The 25,000-nt window shown below is 49.7% G+C and overlaps 1 protein-coding gene across 16 annotated transcripts in view; it reads right to left on the bottom strand.

Annotated features, from left to right (window-relative positions):
• The window catches only part of LOC147035915 (far upstream element-binding protein 1-like), a 116,764-nt gene that overhangs the window by 91,637 nt on the left and 127 nt on the right, over positions 1-25,000 (bottom strand). For 9 of the 16 annotated variants that reach the window (XM_085848351.1, XM_085848371.1, XM_085848313.1 and 6 more), the window contains exons 1-8: positions 24,936-25,000; positions 17,410-17,545; positions 15,679-15,717; positions 14,230-14,269; positions 13,581-13,630; positions 13,122-13,193; positions 12,947-13,004; positions 10,617-10,776 (exon numbers count right to left, since the gene is read on the bottom strand). The exon at positions 24,936-25,000 is cut by the window's right edge and continues 127 nt beyond it. In XM_085848351.1, the coding sequence (XP_085704477.1) occupies positions 10,617-10,776; positions 12,947-13,004; positions 13,122-13,193; positions 13,581-13,630; positions 14,230-14,269; positions 15,679-15,717; positions 17,410-17,545; positions 24,936-25,000 (620 nt within the window). The remainder of the gene's footprint in view (positions 1-10,616; positions 10,777-12,946; positions 13,005-13,121; positions 13,194-13,580; positions 13,631-14,229; positions 14,270-15,678; positions 15,718-17,409; positions 17,546-24,935) is intronic. The other 7 variants (XM_085848328.1, XM_085848336.1, XM_085848343.1 and 4 more) reach the window with 7 other exon arrangements.

The following is a 25,000-nucleotide window of genomic DNA, read 5'->3' as shown; positions in this document are numbered from 1 at the left end:
ATATACACATATATATACATATATATACATATACATATACATATATATACATATATATACATATACATATATATATATATATATATATATATATACATATATATATATATACATATACATATATATACATATATATACATATATATATATACATATATATACATATATATACATATATATATATATATATATATATATATATATTGTTGTGGTTACCAAATTCGCAAACCACCATTCAGGTCCCTTAGGTGAGGTATCTCGGTAAGTACATGTGTAGTTCGGCCCGAACCCGTTGTCTAGTGGGAATACATGTCATTTATGCGAGCTGCGACTCTTCAGGATAGCCGTTTTTCTTTTACTATCTTTATTTTGGACCAACCGCCATGATTACAACCACAACCACCGCTTCACCACAACCGCCACGACCTTCACGTCACACCTCGCAACCGTAGCATCGCCACCGTTCTTGCCCCGCTGTGGGTACCGGTGTTGGACTCGTGCAGAGCGCGCGTCGAACAGCGTGTACAAAATCACGGATTTTGTGCTTCAAAAACGACACACGCCCACTTTTTGCCGTCCAATCGGTGAGCGAGGGGCGAATTGGCCCCGCCTCCAGGACGATCGATATATGCAAATTTGTGGATCAAAATGCCTTCACGCCCACTTTTTCTCGGGCCAATGGGGAGCGAGGTGAAAGGTCAAAGGGAGGGGGTCAAAGGCGAAGCTACGGGGGGATAAAAGGACCGTGTTCGTCAGTCAGAGGAGGTCGAGAGTCGGAGAGTCCAACAGGGAGAGGAAGAGAGTCCAACGGGGAGAGGAAGAGAGTCCAACGGGAAGAGGAGAGTCCAAAGAAGAGTCGAGAGTCGGAGAGTCCAGAGGCGGAGAGTAGGAGAGTCGGAACGGAGGGGACGAGCTGTGGAAAGGCGGCGACACCAGACGAGGGGGTGCTCGCGTCGGTGCCGGGAGCCGCACGCCCGAGGGAGGCCGACAGCGCGACCTGGCCGAGGTGGAGACGCACACCAGGGATAATAAAGATCCTCTATACCCCGAGCATCAGCAACCCCCTCCTGTTTCCCCCCGCGCTGAGATAGTGCGACCAAGGGGGCCCCTTTCCCACCCCCTGCCAGACACTGTCCGCGAGGCCCGCGGAGTGAGGCGCCATCGCCGCTCCGCGTCTCATCACCAGACGGGTAGGCGCGACCCGGTCTCGGCCTCAGGCCCGCCTCATCCTTGAGGGTATTCTTTCCTTGGTTTTGGGTATGTGTTGTCGGCGCCGTCTGTGAAGTAGAATTGTATAAGTGTTGCCGTGTGCTCGGTAGTCGGCATTAGCTCTGCATTGTGTTTTCGCTTTTACATTTGCTTTTTGTGTAAATTGCATTGTGTCTTTTCTGTGTGCTTTTGGTGGAATTGAATGTGTGCTTCCCGTGTGCCGCGAATAAATGTGCTTTATTATTGAACTGTTCTCCCGCTTCGCTTCGTCTTTTCCTCCATTGAATCCCCATCTTGCTTCACGTAAAGGGTTGGTAGTGGGCTGAATACGCCCGATAATTAATCGAACCGTCGAGGTCGACGATAACACCGCTCGGTTATTCTGATAGTACGGAACGGGTCGCTTAAGTGGCCCGTGTCCAAAGTCGACCTGCGGCGAGGTGCGATCGCCCGGTCTACCCTCCGCGTGGGTACTTAGGTAGGTCGACCCGGCGAGCAACCCTATCCCACGCGGGGGCTGATTGGCTCGATCGCGGTGAGACCGAAAGGTCCACCCGTGACTGGTTCCCGGCGTTAGTCCGAGAGGGTCACGACTGGATTGTCCGTCCGGTGGGCGACGTGCCGCGATTCGAGTTACGTGGCCGTCAGCACGCCGGCGGGCGCGAATCCGCAACAATATATATATATATATATATATATATATATATATATATATATATATATATATATATATATATATATATATATATATATATATATATATATATATATATATATATATATATATATATATACACATATATACACACATCTCAGCCTGTGGCTGCTGGTTGCATCATTGGTTGGGACGCGGCTATGCCGTTGATGCAGTGTCCCCCTTGCCAGTATATTGGTGCTCATTTTGCCGACCTCAGAAGGATGACAGGCTGAGTCAACCTCCTGGTGTATTTTAATTCAGTGGCCAACGGGGCTTGAACTCAGGACCCAAGGATCCCAAGCCGCCACCCTAACCACTAAGCCAACACCAGGCTTCATATTGAACTAAAACCCACTACCATGGAGTACGTTAGTACTCCATGGAGATGGATAATTTAAAAAAAAAAAAAAAAAAAAAAAATGGCTGGCCATTCAAATGTGTACACATTGATACACTCATAAACTATGACAGAGTGAAGTCAAAAGCATTTATTCTCGACATCATGAAAGTACCACAATGAGTGATCGCTAAAACGCTAATTTGGACTTCTTTTTACCCCTCAGCCCGAATTGGCTCAGGGGTATTGTCATCACAGGCGTTGTCCGGGCGCTCGTCCGGGCGTCTTTCAACTTTTGGTTTCCGTAAATTTCGAGGAGAACGCCTTGTCCGATTAAATCCACTTTGCAGGGTATGTTGGGGTTGAGTCGAGGAAGGTTCCTTTCGAAAATGGGCGTGCTGCGATATTCAATGTGGCCTCCATGGCAGCCATCTTGAAATAGGTTTCCATCGATTTCGAGAACACCTTGTCCGGTTAAATCCATTTTTCCAGGGTATGTTGGGGTTGAGTCGAAGAAGGTTCCTTTTGAAAATGGGCGCGCTGCTACCCCTCAGCCCGAATTGGCTCAGGGGTATTGTCGTCACAGGAGTTGTCCGGGCGTCCGTCCTGGCATCTGTGAACTTTTGGTTTCCGTCAATTTCGAGGAGAACGCCTTGTCCGATTAAATCCATTTTTGTAGGGTATGTTGGGGTTGAGTGGAGGAAGGTTCCTTTCGAAAATGGGCACGCTGCGATTTTCAATGTGGCCTCCATGGCAGCCATCTTGAAATTGGTTTCTGTCGATTTTGAGAACGCCTTGTCCGATTAAATCCATTTTTGCAGGGTGTGTTGGGGTTGAGTAGAGGAAGGTTCCTTTTGAAAATGGGCGCGCTGCGATTTTCAATGTGGCCTCCATGGCAGCCATCTTGAAATTGGTTTCCATCGATTTCAAGGAGAACGCCTTGTCCGATTAAATCCATTTTTACCTTCGCAAACTTTGTTGCGAAGGTTATGTTTTGATCGCTGTGTATTTATTTATTTATTTGTGAATATGTGTGTTTGTTTGTTGTCTTGCCAAAACGAAGTTTTGCAAGATATGTTAGTCAGCTTGTATGTTTTTTTTTTGTTTGTCTGTAATCACGTTTTTAAAAATTCTGCAGAGCACAGTTATCATCAGAAATTTTTGTAACTTGCACATCAGAGGCCTATAGAGGTCCCTTTCAGTGTACTAAATTTTGAAGGTCAAGGTCAAAGGTCAAGGTCACTTTGGCACAAATCAGGGGAGTCGACGAAACCCTTATTTTTTGAGTAATTTTGATCGGATCGTTTTCAAACTTCATGGGAATATAGTTCATGGTCTGGCGCTCAGCTGATTAATTTTTGGTGGCGATTGGCCTTGACCTTCATGGTTTTTTTTTTTGGTTTTTTTTTTTTTGGTCTGTAATCACGTATAAAATCACTCTGCAGAGCACAGTTATCATTGGAAATTTTTGTAACTTCGCATATCAGAGGCCTATAGAAGGTACCTTTCAGCGCATAAAATTTTGAAGGTCAAGGTCAAAGGTCAAGGTCACTTTGTCGCAAATCAGGGGAGTCGACGAAACCCTTATTTTTTGAGTAATTTTGATCGGATCGTCTTCAAACTTCATGGGAATATAGTTCATGGTCTGGCGCTCAGCTGATTAATGTTTGGTGGCGATTGGCCTTGACCTTCATGGTTAGCACCTCAGGTCAAACATATTTGACCCCAAGGTCAAATTTTCAAGTTTTAGGAACCATATCATGTAGTACCTCAAATTGAACACCTCGATGAGTGCCTTCTAGATATGTCAAGCTTGAGACATTATGACGTCATTTGGTGATGTTATGAGGTAAAAGCATATTTTTCATGGTTACTCTGTAGAACGATTCTCATCGGAATCTCTCGTAGGCAGATATTCCTCAAGGAGTCGCTTCTGGTGGATAGCAGCTCTGTTCACCTCAGTGTGACCTTAAAGAAGTCACACGTGGTCACCTTTTGGCAAGATACGGGTCACCCTGCGGGTGACATTGGTTTATTTTTTATTTGTTTGTTATTCGCATAACTCCAAAAGTATTGAACTGAATCGCAGCAAATTTGGTGGGATGATTGGTTATTATCAGAGGACCATTTGATTAGATTTTGGGAGCGATCGGGTCAAAGGTCAAGGTCATGAAAATCAAGGTCAAAGGTCAAGGTCATGATCGGGTCAAGGTCAAAATCGTCTTTTTACCATAGCGCGGTCAATTTGTATCCAATTTGCATGCAATTAATGCCAAAATGTTCAGAATTCAATGCCCCATCTTGTGATACGTGACATGACACAATGACGTAATAACCCTTATTAGCGGTTGGGAGTCAAAGGTCAAGGGGGGGGGGGGTCACGACATTGCAAAATGTGTGGTTTTAGTCATAACACGGTCAATTCTTATCCGATTTGCATGAAACTAACACCAAAATGTTGACTGTTCTGTTCCCCACATTCTAATACCAATTACAAAATTAAGTGTACAAAGGTCGAGGTCATGAAAAGGTCAAAATCATCATTTTGCCATAGTGCGGTCGATTTTTATCCAATTTGCATGCAACCAATGCCAAATGTTGTGAATTCAATGCCCAATCTGTGATATACGATATGACAGGAAATTTAATGTTTTTAAGCCATCATAACACAAATGAGATGGCAGATGTGGTATGGGATTAAATACCCTCACAATCAACGGCTTCAGGGGGGGAGGGGGCAAAATGTAGCGTTGGCGAAGGTATGCGCTCTACTGAGTGTCCGTTCTAGTTGCAGTGTGTGTGTGTTGGGGCTGGGTAGAGGAAGGTTCCTTTCGATAATGAGCGCAATTTGATTCTCGGCGAGGCCACCAGGGGGCCAAAACTGAAAACCTAGAAATGGCTATTTATCCTGAACGAATGGCTGGATCATCGCCAAATTTTTATCACAGGTTTATCTGATGAGGATACATGATATATAACCCGGGTTTTTGATTTGATCTACTTTTCAAGGTCACAGAAGTCAAAGTTCATACTTCGGTGTTCAGGCGTCTGTCAACTTTTGGTTTCCGTCAATTTCAAGGAGAACGCCTTGTCCGATTAAATCCATTTTTGCAGGGTATGTTGGGGTTGAGTCGAGGAAGGTTCCTTTCGAAAATGGGCGCGCTGCGAATTTCACGAGCCGCCACGGTAGCCATCTTGAAGTCTGATTGATTTTCGATATGACGTCCAACGTGCTCGAACTGACTGCATCGTCGTGATATCACTGCTTCCTTTTACAATACATGGGCTGAGGGGTTACACCCGTTTTTCGGAGCTATTTTTCTTCTTCTCCTGCAAAAACAATGTAAAACTGTAGCCCAACCTACTTCAATAACTGCTGAAGCCATGATGGTGATTCCAGAATGAGGAAGTTACTTTGTCTCTGAGCTGGTGATTGATTCATTGATTAATTAATTGTGAAATTAAAATAAATAATAATCGTAAAATTTCTCAATTGCCAAATGCCATACCAAAACCACCGTTTCATCCGAATCTGTAAATTTTTGAAAATCAAGTAATTCATGGAAAAATGAATTAATCGATTAATTAATCAATAAATCAAAAATACCCTTGATAGCCAAATCACTTGTTCACCGTTGCGTCCAAATATCAGCTTCCTCGCTCAAAAGGTGCCAATGATATTGTCCAGATGAGAAAGAAAATAAAGGAATAAATAAATTGATAATCAATTAATAGATTAATCAAAAAATAATAATACCGTTTTTGCTGAAGCACATCTTCACATATTTCAGCTTCCGAGCTCAAAAGATGGTCGAGACATCGCCCAGACAAACCAACAAGAAAACAAACTAACTGAGTATTCCTTTCCTTCGACAATGTCATGCATTGCTGGGATATGGAATTGGGAAGAAGCAGCGTAAAAAAAAATTATAAAAACGAAAATAAATCGAAGGTAAATGTGGACTCAACCAAACCAGGCTTGGATTGTGAGAGGGAGGGAAAAGGGGGGGGGGTGGAGGGATGGAAAATGGACAGAACCATCCCAAAGGAGATACATTTCCAACCCATCCCCCAAATTAACTGAAACAAGTATTAAAACAATTTGATAATACGAGTACGTGCCCCTAAGTGTGTGGCCGTACGTGCAAATTATTAAAATAAAATAAAAAATAAATAAAAACTTTCAAACCGCATGCCAGAAAACCACACAGGCCGTTCCTTCGCGCTCGCGTGCCCGTACGTGCGTGCCCCGACATGCAAACCAAAAAAAATAATAATAACTTTCAAAACCACACAGGCCATTCTTTCGCTCTCGTAAACGACGACTGGATTGGGGCATTGTGTTCATCTATAAATGCGCATAAGAAATGGAGAAATGATGAGAATACAGTAAATCACTATCCGGAAGTGGTGCGTGCCCGTACAGAATGTTCACATGCATTCCACGAATTATTGCTTGCATTGAAGTAACAACTGCTGTGATACTTCCACACACAGAGTTCATTAAAATCCAAATTAAAATCAAGTTTACCTCCCTGTTTTTGCTTGCCATAACATTCGCTGCCATTGACCATTGCCACTCCTATGCCACGGTAACTAAGGTGCCCTTTCCCCATCAGCCACGCCTATGCAGCAACCTGTCTTGTCATTGGTTTGGTAAATAAATGGCCATAACTTGGGAAGAACTTGTCCGATTAATATCAAACCTTGAAAAGGCACATCCTCAGGTCCCCAGCAATATACCTGGCAAGTTTCAATTAGATCGGACCAGTTGTTGTCGAGAAACAACGGTCGCGGTCGCAGTCGCGGTCACGTTCACACACACACCTGAAATTATAGATAGATTTAATCCGTAACAGAAAAGAAATTAGCCTTTTATCTTTAAAACAATAATTTGCATCAACATTTCCACATACAGTGAAACCCTCTTAATTGGCGGCCTTTTTAACTGCAAAATTGGCAAATCCGCGGCCCACCATGGACCCCAAAATTAAAAAATGAAATGGTAGTATTTTTTGGGTGGAATGTGGGTCTTTGATCTCAACTGCGGTCTGAACCGTTGTACAAGTGTGAATGTGCAGATGTTGGTGTAAAACACACAATGGCTTGTCAAAACATTGACATATGTTCGCTAACCACCAACACCTGTCTTTGATCTCAACCGCGGTCTGAGATTAAAACGGATTAAAACGGAATGAAATATAATGAAGTACAACAACAACAAAGAATGAAACCACATGACGATGCAACAATAAGACACCACAATCCTCTTATGGATAACCATCACCATATCTTTTGACGTTGTTCCATCACAATTCCACAACAAAAGTAAAATATCAAAAGATGTGGTGATGGTAATCCATAAGAGGATTGTGGTGTCATTCCCACCTTGTTTCGTTGCTTTTTTGAGATGTCATCCCTGTTTTTACTTCTTTTTTTTTTCCTTGTTTATACACAGAAGACGACCTTTATTTTAAGTAATAAAAGAAAGAAAACAAGCTCAAATGAGCTAAGATCCTCGTCCTCTTAATGATGGAGTCATAAAAACGAATGTGACATCATTGTGATGTATCAGGTTTGCAATAAATTATCTGTGCTAATGCCCGGCTTGATTCCCACAAACAAAATTCAAACAGCTTGCCTAGTTTCGGAGATAATTTTTCGGCGATTTCCATTAGCGGAGATATTTTGACATCATAACTTTTTTTCTAGGAGGAATTTTCCAAATCGGAGATGGTTACTGTCGGAGATGACTGCCATCGGTGTTAGCAGCAGCTTACAATCTCCTCTCGTATCGATTATAAAAAGGTGAGTAATTAGCGTTTGGATTTTATAAATATGTAATCATTGCATCGATCTTATAATTTACAAATGAAGAAACGAGCACCTGTCAATTGTGATATATATATATATATATATATATATATATACATACATATATATACATATATATATATATATATATATATATATATATATATTTTCGGAACAGTGCGATTGTTTTAACAACATAAAAAGCTTCACAAAAAACAAATCCGTGATTTAATGTCGACTAAGAACAACGATTTATTCGCGGAATTCTTCAATTCAAGGGTAATTTACTTGCTGGAAGGTAAACGTGTAAACATTGCTTCAGTTTGAAAACCGATTTCCGTGAAAACCGATTTCCGTGAATCCCGACTTAGCACGATCCTGTTTTTTTTCGCGATGACATTTTATGGACCTCAACGATCACATTATAACAGGGCCACATTGTCGTTTATTATCATTATGAGGTATTATGTACTGTACAGTGTACATAATTGTATGTGCTATTTTTATACGAGGCTACATCACTCGGGGATAAGAACTTTTCAGTTACATTTTTTTTTTTCAGAGCGGCCAGATCCGTCGTATATGCGATCCGTCGTTAAGCGGCGCATGACTGTATATGCCAAGTTTCAGGAAGTTTCGATGAAAACTGTAGGCTGTGAACCAAAAAAGTCCACAAGAAGAAGAAGAAGAACAACAACATGAGTAAGACTTAGAGATCCTCCACAAGGATCTAAAAAACATTTTTGGGGTGCTTGTGGGCAACTGAAGCCAATTTGAGGTCCAAAAATGCAGTTTTCCACACGTTAGGGTAGGGTTGGATGAAGGTTGCCAACAGAAAAAGCAGAGTTCGGCCAAACCAAAAAAAGGAGCTTGTTTCCAGTTTCCTACCGACACATTGCTGTTATGTGACCCTACGATTTTTGTTGACAATTTGGACTTGGGCGCGTTTGACTCGGGCGCCGCCATTTTGAATCCCGCGTTACGTCAGTGAGAGTTTCAAAATGGTGGTGCCCGAGTCAAACGCGCACAAGGACTACTTTGTGGATCGGTCTTTTCACGGTTAGTTTCACCTATTGTGGTGGTGACGGTGGTGACGATGGTCTGGTGGTTCAATAGACTTGCTGTTAAACTTTTAATATATATATATATATATATATATATATATATATATATATATATATATATATATATATATATATATATTAATAAACAATGCACAGTTTCAACATGCATGCACTGTTAAATATGTAGAGAAATTAAAGACAGAATAAAGTGCATTTTAGCAAGTCGAGTGCACCACCACCACCACACTACCATTACCACCACCACACTACCACAACCACCACCACGACCACCAAGGAAAATAAACATTTTTAATCGAGTTGTATGAATGTATTCATTTGTAAAAAAAATTCCCTACCTACCTACCCAATTTTTTTTGGCCTTATAGAATGCTCTGGTATATTTTCAATATCTCGGGACACATAACGTTGTCAAAAATGATACATAGCATAACTCCCTCTGGATGGTACAGTTAACCAATTTTTGAGTCACAGCCAAGACAGTGAAAACCAAAAAGGCACTCTTCAACATCACAAGATATGCTCCCACTAACATCATTGCATCAAGATACAAACATACTTGTACCAAGTTTGATGTAAATCCCATCAGCTGTTCTCAAGTATCATTTTTAACTGGCATGACCTCTGACATTTGACCTCAAAATCTTATCATTTCATCTTTGCATCATAACAAAAACCAAGTTTCATCAAAATCTCATCACTGGTTCACGAGGGCAGTATCAGAATTTTTACCAAAGTGGGACCTCTGACTTTTGACCCATTAACCACATAATCTAATCAGTTCATCTCTCCATCATTAAACATAATTGTACCAGATTTGACTTAAGATCCCTTGAGCCGTTCTTAAGTTATCACTGTAACGAAAACCTATGATGGACGCATGGACGGACAACACGAAAACATAATGCATCGTCAGAGGGATAATAAAAAAAATAAAGCAAAAAATTAAAAAAAAAAACAGGCTAGATTAAAGGAAGCAAAACCGAGTCTCAAAATTTCATAATAAAGTGACGAGGCCTCACGCGCATTCACAGAGAGACGAGGCCTCACACTTTCAAATAAATAGTGACGAGGCCTCACACACTTTCAAATTGAGTGACGAGGCCTCACACACATTCAAATAGAGTGACGAGGCCTCACGCACTTTCAAATAGTGACGAGGCCTCACGCACTTTCAAATAGAGTGACGAGGCCTCACGCACTTTCAAATAGAGTGACGAGGCCTCACGCACTTTCAAATAGAGTGACGAGGCCTCACGCGCATCCAAATAGTGTGACGAGGCCTCACACACTTTCAAATAGAGTGACGAGGCCTCACACACTTTCAAATAGAGTGACGAGGCCTCACACACTTTCAAATAGAGTGACGAGGCCTCACACACTTTCAAATAGAATGATGAGGCCTCACGCAAATTCAAATAAAGTTCCTCAACTACCCATTTTCTTTACTTCCCCCATCACAATTTCAAGCTGGCACCTGTAGCTGCTTGATGGTTTCTCCTCCCTTGCCGATGACCAAGCCGACCTTGTTTGCCGGCACCATAATCTCCTGCATAGTACCGGTGGTGGGCTCACCCAACGCAGCCGGTGCATCTCGTGCCCGGTGGATTATCTCCTCCATAAGACGCTTGGCTTCCCTAGAGTCGAGGTAATCAAGAGAGGCATTTAAAATATGGATATTACAAGTGTGCTACATCTATCATGATTAATTTAGTAAGACACTTGACCTCACCTGCAATTCAAACTTACTATCATTCTACACATCCTATGTCAAAATACAGCACATATTAAAATAAGAGTCAAGTACAAGAAGCTGTTTGGAGAAAAGTAAGGATTAACAAGTCATCAAAAAAGCTGCATTTCAGCTTCAACGGTCCACAATGGAGTTAACTTACACATCCTCTTCATCTCATCCTTCGACCCACATCTTCAAGACAGCTGTTCACCCCAATCCAAAACAATGATCTTTTCTAATGCTACTTCACAGGCCTGGCTGTGTGAAGCCACAAAAAAAAACACGACGGCTTCTTAATGCCTTTGCGTGCTGTTTTTGTGACACCAATTCACGAGGCAAGAGTTGCATAGTGGTTCGTGAGTGTGGCTTCAGACGATTTCGTCATCTGGCCTTTGACCCCTGTGACCCTGAGTCTCCACCGCCTGTGGAATTCACCGGAGGTCAAATCCCCAAAAATATAAAATTACCCCCGGTTGGGTGTGACGGTCACCTCTGAAGCTCTGTAGATGTGGATCTCTGATCGGCTTAGAATGGCTTCGATGTCGTCTTGTCTTTTGGTTCAACGTACAGACGAAAGCCCGGGAGTAAAAAGGATAGAAAACCTCAGAAATCAAACTACATTTCTGAGTTATCCGGAGATAGATTTTGAAAATGGTTGATTTGGAACATTTATGATCAATGTCTTCAAAAGGATAGAAACCAGACCTCAGAAATCAAACCGCATTTCTGAGTCATAAATGGCGGATGATATTTTGACAATGGATGATTTCACAAGTTTACATCATTGGTGACCTTGACATTGACCTTCAATCAGGTCTAAAGCCATACCATCGTGCATCACTCATTGACCACTTCCTTCATACCAAGTTTCATCAAGATCGGGAGAAATTTTTTTGACCGTATCACATCGACGATTTTTCCAACTTTGAAGACATGTGACTCGATAACCAGGACGAATTTTTAAAAAACCGGCCTGACCAAATTTAGACATTGTTCCATATGAGAATCCGAAGAAATTTCGAAGATCGGATCACAAACGGCAGAGGAGATAGATTTTGAAAATGGATGATTTCGCAACTTTGGAGTGGCCTTGACCTTGACCTTCATTCATGGCAAAAGTCATACCGCCGTGCATCACTCATTGACATCTACCCACATACCAAATATCAAGAAAATCGGAAGAAAAAAATGGGTATGTACGTACGGACATCGAGACTGGTTTTATTAGGTCATCTCGTTAGAGATGACCGAAAAAGGGCACTCTTCAACATAGTCACCACCAGATATGCCTCCGCCCACATTACGACTTCATTTTACATACGTGTCGGCCCACGCCTCAAAATGCCCCCCAGACTCACTCCAAAATGACCCCAGACCTTGCCTCCGAATGGCCCCCGGCAAAGGCCCACCGCCTCCGAATGGACCCCCGCCTACCGCATCCGAATGCCCCCCCCCGCCCACACCAATGAATGGCCCCCAGCACACACCAACCGCCAACAAATGGCATCCCCGCCCAAGCCAACCGCCAACGAATGAGCCCCCGCCTCCAAATAGAACCCGCCCACGTCTCCAAATGGCCCCCGCCCGTCTGCCCACTTCTCCGAATGGCACCCGCCCGTCTGCCCAACTCCTCCGAATGGTCCCCGCCTCAGTCTGCCCACGCCTTAAAATGGCCCATGCCTCCAAATGGCCCCCGCCTCCGTCTGCCCATGCCTCCAAATGGCCCCCGCCCGTCTGCCCATGCCTTAAAATGGTCCACCCCTCCGAATGGTCCCCGCCTCCGTCTGCCCACGCCTTCAAATGGCCCAGCCCTGCCTCAAAATGGCCACCTCTCCCCCTCTGCCCCACCCCTGCCTCAAACTTGTATTTAAAAAATGTTAAGAATAGACCCACGCCCACAGTCACTTGGAATATTTATTCACCTATAGCTGTTGGGGTACTCAACACAGCAAATGGCATTTTATTGGTTACATTAGGAATGAATGGGACGTTGACATCAACTTATTTTGACATTAGTTCAACCATTCATTATATTGCTGCTGTGAAAGCCATACCTTCTGAAAGAGTCTTACCGAATAGACTCTGGCGTTCCAGTGAGTGTGCAAGGTCTTTCTGGCTTCCCACCACTATCTGCAGATCAAAACACAGGGGTTTAGACACGAGTTCAAACCGTGAAATTTGCAAGAGTATAAAATTTTGGTATAACCACCTCTTTCGCCAAGCACAAGCAAAGATTTGCAGTCCTACCAGGAGCAATTTGGATCTTGCAGCAAGAGTCTGACTGCAGCTTGCTGATCTGCTCTCCACCACGGCCAATGACTACAAAGCAGAAGAGCTTAGTCACAGCAGTACACATGCCTAACACTAGACCTCCTGCCTCAAAAGAGGGGAGAAAAAAGTCATTTTGACCAAAGCTGCCCTGGTTAACTTCGCGCTCAGCACATTAGGCACGAGAAGCAAATGTAATGCCTAACTTTTCAACCTCATGTGCCTCTCACTAAAACTGCACTATAGGCATTTATGTTCTGCTGCTTAGTCCCAAATCAGAACTTGATTAAACATAAACTGCAAATCTAAAGAGAAAAATCCTTGCAACCAAAACAATGAAAGCCTTAACACAAATCGACATATCCAATCATTTGCTAAAATAATGAGCACAGAAAATACAAAAGTAAATTTTTTTTTTAAGTAATGCACTGCACTCACTCAATCCAACCATTCGATCTGGTACTTTGAAGTCTTCTGTAACTTGTGATCTACAATAAAAAGAAAATGACGACTGCAAACGAAGTGTTTCACAAGAACAATGAAACAAGCTATCCACACAACATATAATCCAGAAAAAATACAAACCCCACCCCACCCGCACCTCCCTCAGCCAACAGAACCCCACTCGCCCCTCCCTTAGCCAACTGCGCCCCACCCGCACATCCCTCAGCCAACAATGCCCCACTCTCCCCTCCTTAACCATTGCTCACCACCCATACAAAAAGCATCCTGCAACTCTGAAACAGGCCTTGCCCCATGAACATCAGGGAAGTATCCCAAATAAATATTTATTTCCAAACTGGGTGAACAGTTGGTGATTTGATATTTTGGCTTACATCCTCGAACCAATCAGTGACACGTATCTGGAGCTCATTGTGCACTCAAAATAAATTTGTGCATGTCAGGCATGACTTAAAATCAACACTCACAAGTATGCCTTCAGAATTAGACACGCACCGTGCCCCTTTCAATTTCAGGCCAGGGGTGTGAAATAGTTTTGATTATGATAAGTTAAAGTTATGCAGGGTTGGTAAACTTGTTCTTTACTTGCTGCTTAAGAGTTTACTGATAAAACTAGTTTCCTTACCTTTGTTGCTGCATCATGGCTGCTAATTGAGCACCTATAGCTGGCAAAAAAGGAGGACATATTAGCATACATCTCATAAATTAACAAAGAGAAACAAAAGGGAAATGCGTGTCATGATAATTCTTATGGAAATTCATCTTCCAATTAAACTTACACTGACCACTGGACCCGTCGTGTCCAGCAGTCGATTAACACCGACCACTGTTTTTAGTTAGTTTTTTATTCCCTTGGACTGTGTTGAACTTGTGGTGACGGCGCATGTGCGGGGACCACTAAAAGTACACGGGATCCTTAGTTCTGATTTAACGAAGTTTATTGCCTTCCACAAATAACGGGGGATAATTCAACATGATAGTGGGGTACAACAGCAGGATTAGAGGCGGGAAGGGGAACACATATTTACAATATATAATTTAGAATGATAATAAAAGTTAAAGCACGCACACGAGACTTAAGCATGGACTGGGAGTGGAACAAAAACCAGGTAAGGCTTTATTCTCCGAGGGTAGTTGACGAAATGGTCACCAATCCAGCCACAAACCCACAACCCTCTCTCTATGCAATATATATATATATATATATATATATATATATATATATACACATATATATATATATACATATATATACATATATATATATATATATATATATATATATATATACACATATATATATATACATATATATACATATATATATATATATATATACATATACATACATATACACTAGCGATATCCGGGCACTTGCACGGGATAGCAGTACAATATAGCTGGTAGCAGACGACAGACCGTACACGGGGAATGACAAAAATACGCATTGTGCAAAATGCAAGTGGTACTATGGAACGCCAAGACTTCCCAAACTTTGTCGGCATGTCCGCTAAGTGCCACAGCAATTTCATAGGGATCGTGTGACGGCGAGCCGAGTTTTTCGTGTGCAAGCTTGGTATTATAATAGAGATATATTTATTTATTTATTTATTTATTTATTTTTCTTCTTCTTCCTTCTCAAGACTTTCTCTTTGTCCTCTCTTTCTCACAAGGCCTCAACCAAAGATTACAGAAGGTTACACATGCAAGCCCCTTTAGTCCTATCTATTAAATATATGAGATAACACATCTGGTCCAAAATTGGATTTTTTTGTCCAACAAAATAAATAAATAAATAAAATTGCTTAGGCAGGGTTGGCATCTGGTCCAAAAAAATAAAAATAAAAAGCCGATTCAAAAGCCATACTGCACAAACCCTTCGTATGATGCACATTTAAAACATTTCCCTCCTGAACACATCGAAATGGCTAAACCACCCAAAACACGGAGAACACTAAACTACACCTTTCTCACTGTTCAAGAGTGATTCCCCCCTTCACGCACCCCCATATAAAGGTAACGGATAATTCTTACACAAATGTGTCTTTAGGAAAAGGAAAAAAGAAAATCTTACGATCATTCTGTGCTGCAAACTTTTTGCGATCTGGAGCATCTGTGAACAGAAAGATAACATAAATAACAGCAATAATAATGTTAACTCATCATTATCTTGGTTATACATTTAATAACAAACCACTTACTGTACATGTGTACAAAATGGAGTTAACAGCTTCTAAGAGACAAATCCTTAAAGGAATGTAATGACTTGACAAAACTGCAAGAATCAAGCCAATATTACACAAAATCAAAATAAGTAACAACTGGTAATTTGCGAATGTGCTCCATATGGTCAATGAGTACAAGCTTTTCGTGGTGGATTTACGGGTTAACTTGTCCACAATTTACTGCAGAAAACTTAACTCTTCAATCCTTGGGCACGATGAATATCCAGCTTCATGCGGTCACATTTGACTGAATATTGGAAGAGCACATCAAGAACATGGGGAAAAATAAATAATAACAATAATAAATAAATAAAATTAAAAAGGGGAGAGAAATAACACCCAGGAACGGTATCCTCAATAAAGTTACCTTGATTTCATCACAAGCTGGCCAAACACTTGGCATAAATCTTTCAATCAGGAGACATCCTTCACCATCTCTCTGAAAGTACGGTCTGGCAAACCTTCCGAAAGACTTTAAGTCTGAGACACTGCCCTTGAGAAAGTTGCCATTCAAACTCCTGGGGCTCACCATCAGCCATGATCTTCCTTGGGCTAACCACATTTCAAAGATGGCTTCCAAAGCCAGGTGCCGACCAAGCGTCCTCCATCGTACAAAGTCCTTCCTTGGCACACCTGGACTATTATGCTCTCCCCTCTGGGCTGGCTAACCTGCCTCATCTTGCTCAGCTCGATGTCCTGGAAACCACGGCCTTTAAGATTATTGGAATCTCCCGCGATGAAGCCGAGTCTATGGGTCTATCACTTCATCACAGACAGATCAGTGGTCTCTCTGTCTTCCACCCACTGCCCTATCAATGCTTTGTCACCCCCATGTATGTGTAGGGAGCAGGAAGTCCACCAACAATCCCCCTCTGGTAAAACTACCCCCGCCCCCACCCACAATCAACCCTGCCTCAGCAAACCTCTTCTGGATGTTTGTTTTTCCTTCCACCTCAGTGATTGAGAGCTTACGGCTGTATCCATCTTATTCAGCCATTGTCCTCATTCTTCACCACATCTCTTATTTCTCCAAGTTGTTTGTTTTTTTTTTACTTTATTTTGGCCCTCAACACTGAGGTTTTAAATGATTTATTTTTTTGAAAGATCGTTAATACTTCAGAAGTTTAACGTCAATGAAAGAGTCTTATCCACCACCCGATAGAACATGTCCAAGTACTGTGAAACGGAGTTTTGAAAGTGCAAAGAAGATTATTTGTGTTGTTCAGTGTTCAAATTTAAATAAAATAAAGACTTTAAAAGTCGTATAAATAAATTCCAGAATGCACCGCTGTTGACGCAGTGTTTATTAAATCACCCTATATACCACGTCACATGAATTATTCGTGCCCGTTTGTATCCTTTATAACGTCCTTAAAAACAGCAAGTTTCCAATTCAGAGACAAAGTATGGCAGGTTCGTTTTCCGATTCATGTTTAAAATATAAAACTTTCAATCAAAATAAGCTGTTCCTCAATTAAAAAACTGACGTTTACAAACACAGACAGAAGTGAACCAATTGCTTAACGTCGCCTTTCGCTTCGCGTGTGTGGAGTAACAACTTTTCTCTATCAGTGGCATACCATTACCACCGTCTTCCAACGTTCTCTTCTGCGCAAAAATATCCTGTTGAGGAGCAGTGCCTGCAGGAGGGGGGACCGGTGCGGTTGTGCTTGCAGCAGCAGCTGCTGCAGACTCCACTCCGATCTTGGCAGCAATCTGAAAAGGAATAAACAAAGGTAGGATCCTGCATGACGTGCTCATACACCACAGGAAGGTAGGACGATGTGCTGTTACACCACACTATAAAACAGAAAATTGAACAGCATATCTGATGAAAACTGAGGATTGCAGCATATTACAAGATGGACTCAGTTATGGAGTTGGTGATACATTTCGGCAAAATAAATGAAATCAATTTTACTGATGTAAAATGTATTTCATAAACGTAAAAACACGAATTGGTCCGACATGACCGTTACACCGGTTTACAAACTTCACAAAGATAGTTACACCCAACCCCTCCAAAACGGTCAGTGGTAAAACCGCTTATACTCTACGTGTACAGGAGAAATTGCTTGTCATACCACCTCCCTCATGGATGGGGGGGCGGGGGAGTGATGAGTGTCGCCGGGCGAGGCTCGAGGGACGAATGTTGCGGGGCGAGGGTAGAGCGTCGCCGGGCGAGGGTCGAGCGTCGCCGGGCGAGGGTCGAGCGTCGCCGGGCGAGGGTCGAGCGTCGCCGGGCGAGGGTCGAGGGTCGAGCGTCGCCGGGCGAGCGTCGCGGGGCGAGGGACGAGGGTCGAGCGTCGCGGGGCGAGGGACGAGGGTCGAGCGTCGCCGGGCGAGCGTCGCGGGGCGAGGGGCGAGGGTCGAGCGTCGCGGGGCGAGGGACGAGGGTCGAGCGTCGCCGGGCGAGGGTCGAGGGACGAGGAACTAGGGTCGAGCGTCGCCGGGCGAGGGTCGAGGGACGAGGAACTAGGGTCGAGCGTCGCCGGGCGGAGGTCGAGGGACGAGGAACTAGGGTCGAGCGTCGCCGGGCGAGGGTCGAGGGACGAGGAACTAGGGTCGAGCGTCGCCGGGCGAGGGTCGAGGGACGAGGAACTAGGGTCGAGCGTCGCCGGGCGAGGGTCGAGGGACGAGGAACTAGGGTCGAGCGTCGCCGGGCGAGGGTCGAGGGACGAGGAACTAGGGTCGAGCGTCGCCGGGCGAGGGTCGAGGGACGAGGAACTAGGGTCGAGCGTCGCCGGGCGGGGGTCGAGGGACGAGGAACTAGGGTCGAGCGTCGCCGGGCGAGGGTCGAGGGACGAGGAACTAGGGTCGAGCGTCGCCGGGCGAGGGTCGAGGGACGAGGAACTAGGGTCGAGCGTCGCCGGGCGAGGGTCGAGGGACGAGGAACTAGGGTCGAGCGTCGCCGGGCGAGGGTCGAGGGACGAGGAACTAGGGTCGAGCGTCGCCGGGCGAGGGTCGAGGGACGAGGAACTAGGGTCGAGCGTCGCCGGGCGGAGGTCGAGGGTGGGGTGTCGCCGGGCGGAGGTCGAGGGTGGGGTTAGGCCGGGCGGAGGTCGAGGGTGGGGTTAGGCCGGGCGGAGGTCGAGGGTGGGGTTAGGCCGGGCGGAGGTCGAGGGTGGGGTTAGGCCGGGCGGAGGTCGAGGGTGGGGTTAGGCCGGGCGGAGGTCGAGGGTGGGGTGTCGCCGGGCGGAGGTCGAGGGTGGGGTGTCGCCGGGCGGAGGTCGAGGGTGGGGTGTCGCCGGCGGAGGTCGAGGGTGGGGTGTCGCCGGGCGGAGGTCGAGGGTGGGGTGTCGCCGGGCGGAGGTCGAGGGTGGGGTGTCGCCGGGCGGAGGGCGAGGGTGGGGTGTCGGCGGGCGGAGGTCGAGGGTGGGGTGTCGCCGGGCGGAGGTCGAGGGTGGGGTTAGGCCGGGCGGAGGTCGAGGGTGGGGTTAGGCCGGGCGGAGGTCGAGGGTGGGGTGTCGCCGGGCGGAGGTCGAGGGTGGGGTGTCGCCGGGCGGAGGTCGAGGGTGGGGTGTCGCCGGGCGGAGGTCGAGGGTGGGGTGTCGCCGGGCGGAGGTCGAGGGTGGGGTGTCGCCGGGCGAAGGTCGAGGGTGGGGTGTCGCCGGGCGAAGGTCGAGGGTGGGGTGTCGCCGGGCGAAGGTCGAGGGTAGAGTGTCGCCGGGCGAAGGTCGAGGGTAGAGTGTCGCCGGGCGAAGGTCGAGGGTAGAGTGTCGCCGGGCGAAGGTCGAGGGTAGAGTGTCGCCGGGCGCAGGTCGAGGGCAGAGTGTCGCCGGCCGCGGGTCGAGGGTAGAGTGTCGCCGGGCGAAGGTCGAGGGTAGAGTGTCGCCGGCGAAGGGCGAGGGTAGAGTGTCGCCGGGCGAAGGTCGAGGGTAGAGTGTCGCCGGGCGAAGGTCGAGGGTAGAGTGTCGCCGGGCGAAGGTCGAGGGTAGAGTGTCGCCGGGCGAAGGTCGAGGGTAGAGTGTCGCCGGGCGAAGGTCGAGGGTAGAGTGTCGCCGGGCGAAGGTCGAGGGTAGAGTGTCGCCGGGCGAAGGTCGAGGGTAGAGTGTCGCCGGGCGAAGGTCGAGGGTAGAGTGTCGCCGGGCGAAGGTCGAGGGTAGAGTGTCGCCGGGCGAAGGTCGAGGGTAGAGTGTCGCCGGGCGAAGGTCGAGGGTAGAGTGTCGCCGGGCGAAGGTCGAGGGTAGAGTGTCGCCAAGCGAGGGTCGAGGGTAGAGTTTCGCCAAGCGAGGGTAGAGTTTCCTCAAGCGAGGGTCGAGGGACGAGGGTCACCGGGAGAGGGTCGAGGGATGAGTGTAGAGGATCGCCGGGCGAGGCTCGAGGGACGAGGGACGAGGAACTAGGGTGGAGGGACGAGGGACGAGGAACTAGGGTCGAGTGTCGCGGGGCGAGGAACTAGGGTCGAGTGTCGCGGGGCGAGGAACTAGGGTCGAGTGTCGCGGGGCGAGGAACTAGGGTCGAGTGTCGCGGGGCGAGGAACTAGGGTCGAGTGTCGCGGGGCGAGGAACTAGGGTCGAGTGTCGCGGGGCGAGGAACTAGGGTCGAGTGTCGCGGGGCGAGGAACTAGGGTCGAGTGTCGCGGGGCGAGGAACTAGGGTCGAGTGTCGCGGGGCGAGGAACTAGGGTCGAGTGTCGCGGGGCGAGGAACTAGGGTCGAGTGTCGCGGGGCGAGGAACTAGGGTCGAGTGTCGCGGGGCGAGGAACTAGGGTCGAGTGTCGCGGGGCGAGGAACCAGGGCCGAGTGTCGCGGGGCGGGGGAGTAGGGTCGAGTGTCGCGGGCGAGGAACTAGGGTCGAGTGTCGCGGGGCGAGGAACTAGGGTCGAGTGTCGCGGGCGAGGAACTAGGGTCGAGTGTCGCGGGCGAGGAACTAGGGTCGAGTGTCGCGGGCGAGGAACTAGGGTCGAGTGTCGCGGGGCGAGGAACTAGGGTCGAGTGTCGCGGGCGAGGAACCAGGGTCGAGTGTCGCGGGGCGAGGAACTAGGGTCGAGTGTCGCGGGGCGAGGACCTAGGGTCGAGTGTCGCGGGGCGAGGACCTAGGGTCGAGTGTCGCGGGGCGAGGAACTAGGGTCGAGTGTCGCGGGGCGAGGAACTAGGGTCGAGTGTCGCGGGGCGAGGAACTAGGGTCGAGTGTCGCGGGGCGAGGAACTAGGGTCGAGTGTCGCGGGGCGAGGAACTAGGGTCGAGTGTCGCGGGGCGAGGAACTAGGGTCGAGTGTCGCGGGGCGAGGAACTAGGGTCGAGTGTCGCGGGGCGAGGAACTAGGGTCGAGTGTCGCGGGGCGAGGAACTAGGGTCGAGTGTCGCGGGGCGAGGAACTAGGGTCGAGTGTATTCGGGCGAGGGTCTAAGGTAGAGTGTCGCCGGGCGAGGGTCAAAGGTAGAGTGTCGCCGGGCGAGGGTCAAAGGTAGAGTGTCGCCGGGCGAGGGTCAAAGGTAGAGTGTCGCCGGGCGAGGGTCAAAGGTAGAGTGTCGCCGGGCGAGGGTCAAAGGTAGAGTGTCGCCGGGCGAGGGTCAAAGGTAGAGTGTCGCCGGGCGAGGGTCAAAAGTAGAGTGTCGCCGGGCGAGGGTCAAAGGTAGAGTGTCGCCGGGCGAGGGTCAAAGGTAGAGTGTCGCCGGGCGAGGGTCAAAGGTAGAGTGTCGCCGGGCGAGGGTCAAAGGTAGAGTGTCGCCGGGCGAGGGTCAAAGGTAGAGTGTCGCCGGGCGAGGGTCAAAGGTAGAGTGTCGCCGGGCGAGGGTCAAAGGTAGAGTGTCGCCGGGCGAGGGTCAAAGGTAGAGTGTCGCCGGGCGAGGGTCAAAGGTAGAGTGTCGCCGGGCGAGGGTCAAAGGTAGTGTCAACGGGCGAGGGTCAAAGGTAGAGTGTCGCCGGGCGAGGGTTAAAGGTAGAGTGTCGCCGGGCGAGGGTCGAGGGTAGAGTGTCGCCGGGCGAGGGTCGAGGGTAGAGTGTCGCCGGGCGAGGGTCGAGGGTAGAGTGTCGCCGGGCGAGGGTCGAGGGTAGAGTGTCGCCGGGCGAAGGTCGAGGGTAGAGTGTCGCCGGGCGAGGGTCGAGGGTGGAGTGTCGCCGGGCTTAGGTCGAGGGTAGAGTGTCGCCGGGCGAAGGTAGAGTGTCGCCAAGCGAGGGTCGAGGGACGAGAGTCGCCGGGCGAGGAGCGAGGGTGGAGCGGCGAAGGGCGAGGGTCGCTGGGCGAGGAGCGAGGGTGGAGCGGCGAAGGGCGAGGGTCGCTGGGCGAGGGAACGAGTGTCGTGGGGCGAGGAACAAGGATCGAGGGCGAGAGTTGCCGGGTCGAGTGTTGCCGGGCGAGGTTCGAGGGTAGAGTCTCGCAGGGCGAGGTTCGAGGGTAGAGTCTCGCCGGGCGAGGTTCGAGGGTAGAGTCTCGCCGGGCGAGGTTCGAGGGTAGAGTCTCGCCGGGCGAGCTTCGAGGGTAGAGTCTCGCCGGGCGAGCTTCGAGGGTAGAGTCTCGCCGGGCGAGCTTCGAGGGTAGAGTCTCGCCGGGCGAGCCGAGGGTAGAGTCTCGCCGGGCGAGCCGAGGGTAGAGTCTCGCCGGGCGAGCGACGAGGGTAGAGTCTCGCCGGGCGAGCTTCGAGGGTAGAGTCTCGCCGGGCGAGCTTCGAGGGTAGAGTCTCGCCGGGCGAGCTTCGAGGGTAGAGTCTCGCCGGGCGAGCTTCGAGGGTAGAGTCTCGCCGGGCGAGCTTCGAGGGTAGAGTCTCGCCGGGCGAGCTTCGAGGGTAGAGTCTCGCCGGGCGAGCTTCGAGGGTAGAGTCTCGCCGGGCGAGCCGAGGGCAGAGTCTCGCCGGGCGAGCCGAGGGTCGAGTCTCGCCGGGCGAGCCGAGGGTCGAGTCTCGCCGGGCGAGCCGAGGGTCGAGTCTCGCCGGGCGAGCCGAGGGTCGAGTCTCGCCGGGCGAGCCGAGGGTCGAGTCTCGCCGGGCGAGCCGAGGGTCGAGTCTCGCCGGGCGAGCCGAGGGTCGAGTCTCGCCGGGCGAGCCGAGGGTCGAGTCTCGCCGGGCGAGCCGAGGGTAGAGTCTCGCCGGGCGAGCTTCGAGGGTAGAGTCTCGCCGGGCGAGCTTCGAGGGTCGAGTCTCGCCGGGCGAGCTTCGAGGGTCGAGTCTCGCCGGGCGAGCTTCGAGGGTCGAGTCTCGCCGGGCGAGCTTCGAGGGTCGAGTCTCGCCGGGCGAGCTTCGAGGGTCGAGTCTCGCCGGGCGAGCTTCGAGGGTCGAGTCTCGCCGGGCGAGCTTCGAGGGTCGAGTCTCGCCGGGCGAGGTTCGAGGGTCGAGTCTCGCCGGGCGAGGTTCGAGGGTCGAGTCTCGCCGGGCGAGGTTCGAGGGTCGAGTCTCGCCGGGCGAGGTTCGAGGGTCGAGTCTCGCCGGGCGAGGTTCGAGGGTCGAGTGTCGCCGGGCGAGGGCCCAGGGACGAGTGTCGCCGGGCGAGGGCCCAGGGACGAGTGTCGCCGGGCGAGGGCCCAGGGACGAGTGTCGCCGGGCGAGGGCCCAGGGACGAGTGTCGCCGGGCGAGGGCCCAGGGACGAGTGTCGCCGGGCGAGGGCCCAGGGACGAGTGTCGCCGGGCGAGGGCCCAGGGACGAGTGTCGCCGGGCGAGGGCCCAGGGACGAGTGTCGCCGGGCGAGGGCCCAGGGACGAGTGTCGCCGGGCGAGGGCCCAGGGACGAGTGTCGCCGGGCGAGGGCCCAGGGACGAGTGTCGCCGGGCGAGGGCCCAGGGACGAGTGTCGCCGGGCGAGGGCCCAGGGACGAGTGTCGCCGGGCGAGGGTCGAGTGTCGCCGGGCGAGGGACCAGGGTCGAGTGTCGCCGGGCGAGGGACCAGGGACGAGTGTCGCCGGGCGAGGGACCAGGGACGAGTGTCGCCGGGCGAGGGACCAGGGACGAGTGACGCCGGGCGAGGGACCAGGGACGAGTGTCGCCGGGCGAGGGACCAGGGACGAGTGTCGCCGGGCGAGGGTCGAGTGTCGCCGGGCGAGGGACCAGGGACGAGTGTCGCCGGGCGAGGGACCAGGGACGAGTGACGCCGGGCGAGGGACCAGGGACGAGTGTCGCCGGGCGAGGGACCAGGGACGAGTGTCGCCGGGCGAGGGACCAGGGACGAGTGTCGCCGGGCGAGGGTCGAGTGTCGCGTGTCACCGGGCGAGGGTCGAGGGTCGAGCCCCGAGTGTCGCCGGGCGAGGGTCGAGTGTCGCGTGTCACCGGGCGAGGGTCGAGGGTCGAGCCCCGAGTGTCGCCGGGCGAGGGTCGAGGGTCGAGCCCCGAGTGTCGCCGGGCGAGGGTCGAGGGTCGAGCCCCGAGTGTCGCCGGGCGAGGGTCGAGGGTCGAGCCCCGAGTGTCGCCGGGCGAGGGTCGAGCCCCGAGTGTCGCCGGGCGAGGATCGAGGGACGAGCGGCGAGGGTCGAGCGGCGAGGGTCGAGCGGCGAGGGAAGAGGGACGAGGGTCGAAGGTCGAAGGTAAAACGATTCCAACAAACAATGTTCGATTGGCCGTCGAAGAGGCGGGAAACGACCTCATGGCGGTGAAATCGCCGTCACAATCAGAGGCTCAAAATGGAGTTTCCGAAGGACGAACAAGATGATGATTTGTTGAAATCGATGGGGAAACGTTATTAAAGTTCGTACAATGTGAACCGGACGATCAAGTCAAGGAAGAGCGGATTAAAAACAAAACATACAAAATCCACATCGATCCACGATAATTAAATAATAGGGGGGGGGAGTCCGTGTGATGAACTCGAACATGACACGAACAGGGAGACACAACGAGATCAGGAGGAAAAACCTGAAACGATTCAAAATGGCCTTGAAGAAGAAGAAGAAAAAGAAGAAGAAAACCCGTTCCCGCTCGTCCTTCAATGTGGCGCCACGAGGAGACAAGGCCGCGGGACGCGGGACAAGTGCGGACATCGACACATTCACCGAACAAACGTTTCCGACCAACAATAACAGGTTTATCTGTTCCCACAACGGACAATAACCGAACGGTGCCGATGGGCGTCGGTCACACAGGTTTAGGCCGCGACTCGGATACTTGTTTCTCCTGAACCAAAATGTCCGCCGTGTCGAGCGTTCCCCGCGTCTCGCTCGATGAACCAATTACCGACGACACTCACCATTCGAGCTCGTTGGATGGCATCGGCGAAGGCCTCACTCTTAATGGGACCAGGAGCCTGACCGC

Source organism: Eptatretus burgeri, chromosome 1, assembly GCF_056783735.1.
Source record: "Eptatretus burgeri isolate ZD-2024b chromosome 1, Ebu_testis_v1, whole genome shotgun sequence".
Classification (NCBI taxonomy): Eukaryota; Metazoa; Chordata; class Myxini; order Myxiniformes; family Myxinidae; genus Eptatretus; species Eptatretus burgeri.
This window is presented reverse-complemented; position numbering and strand designations above follow the sequence as displayed.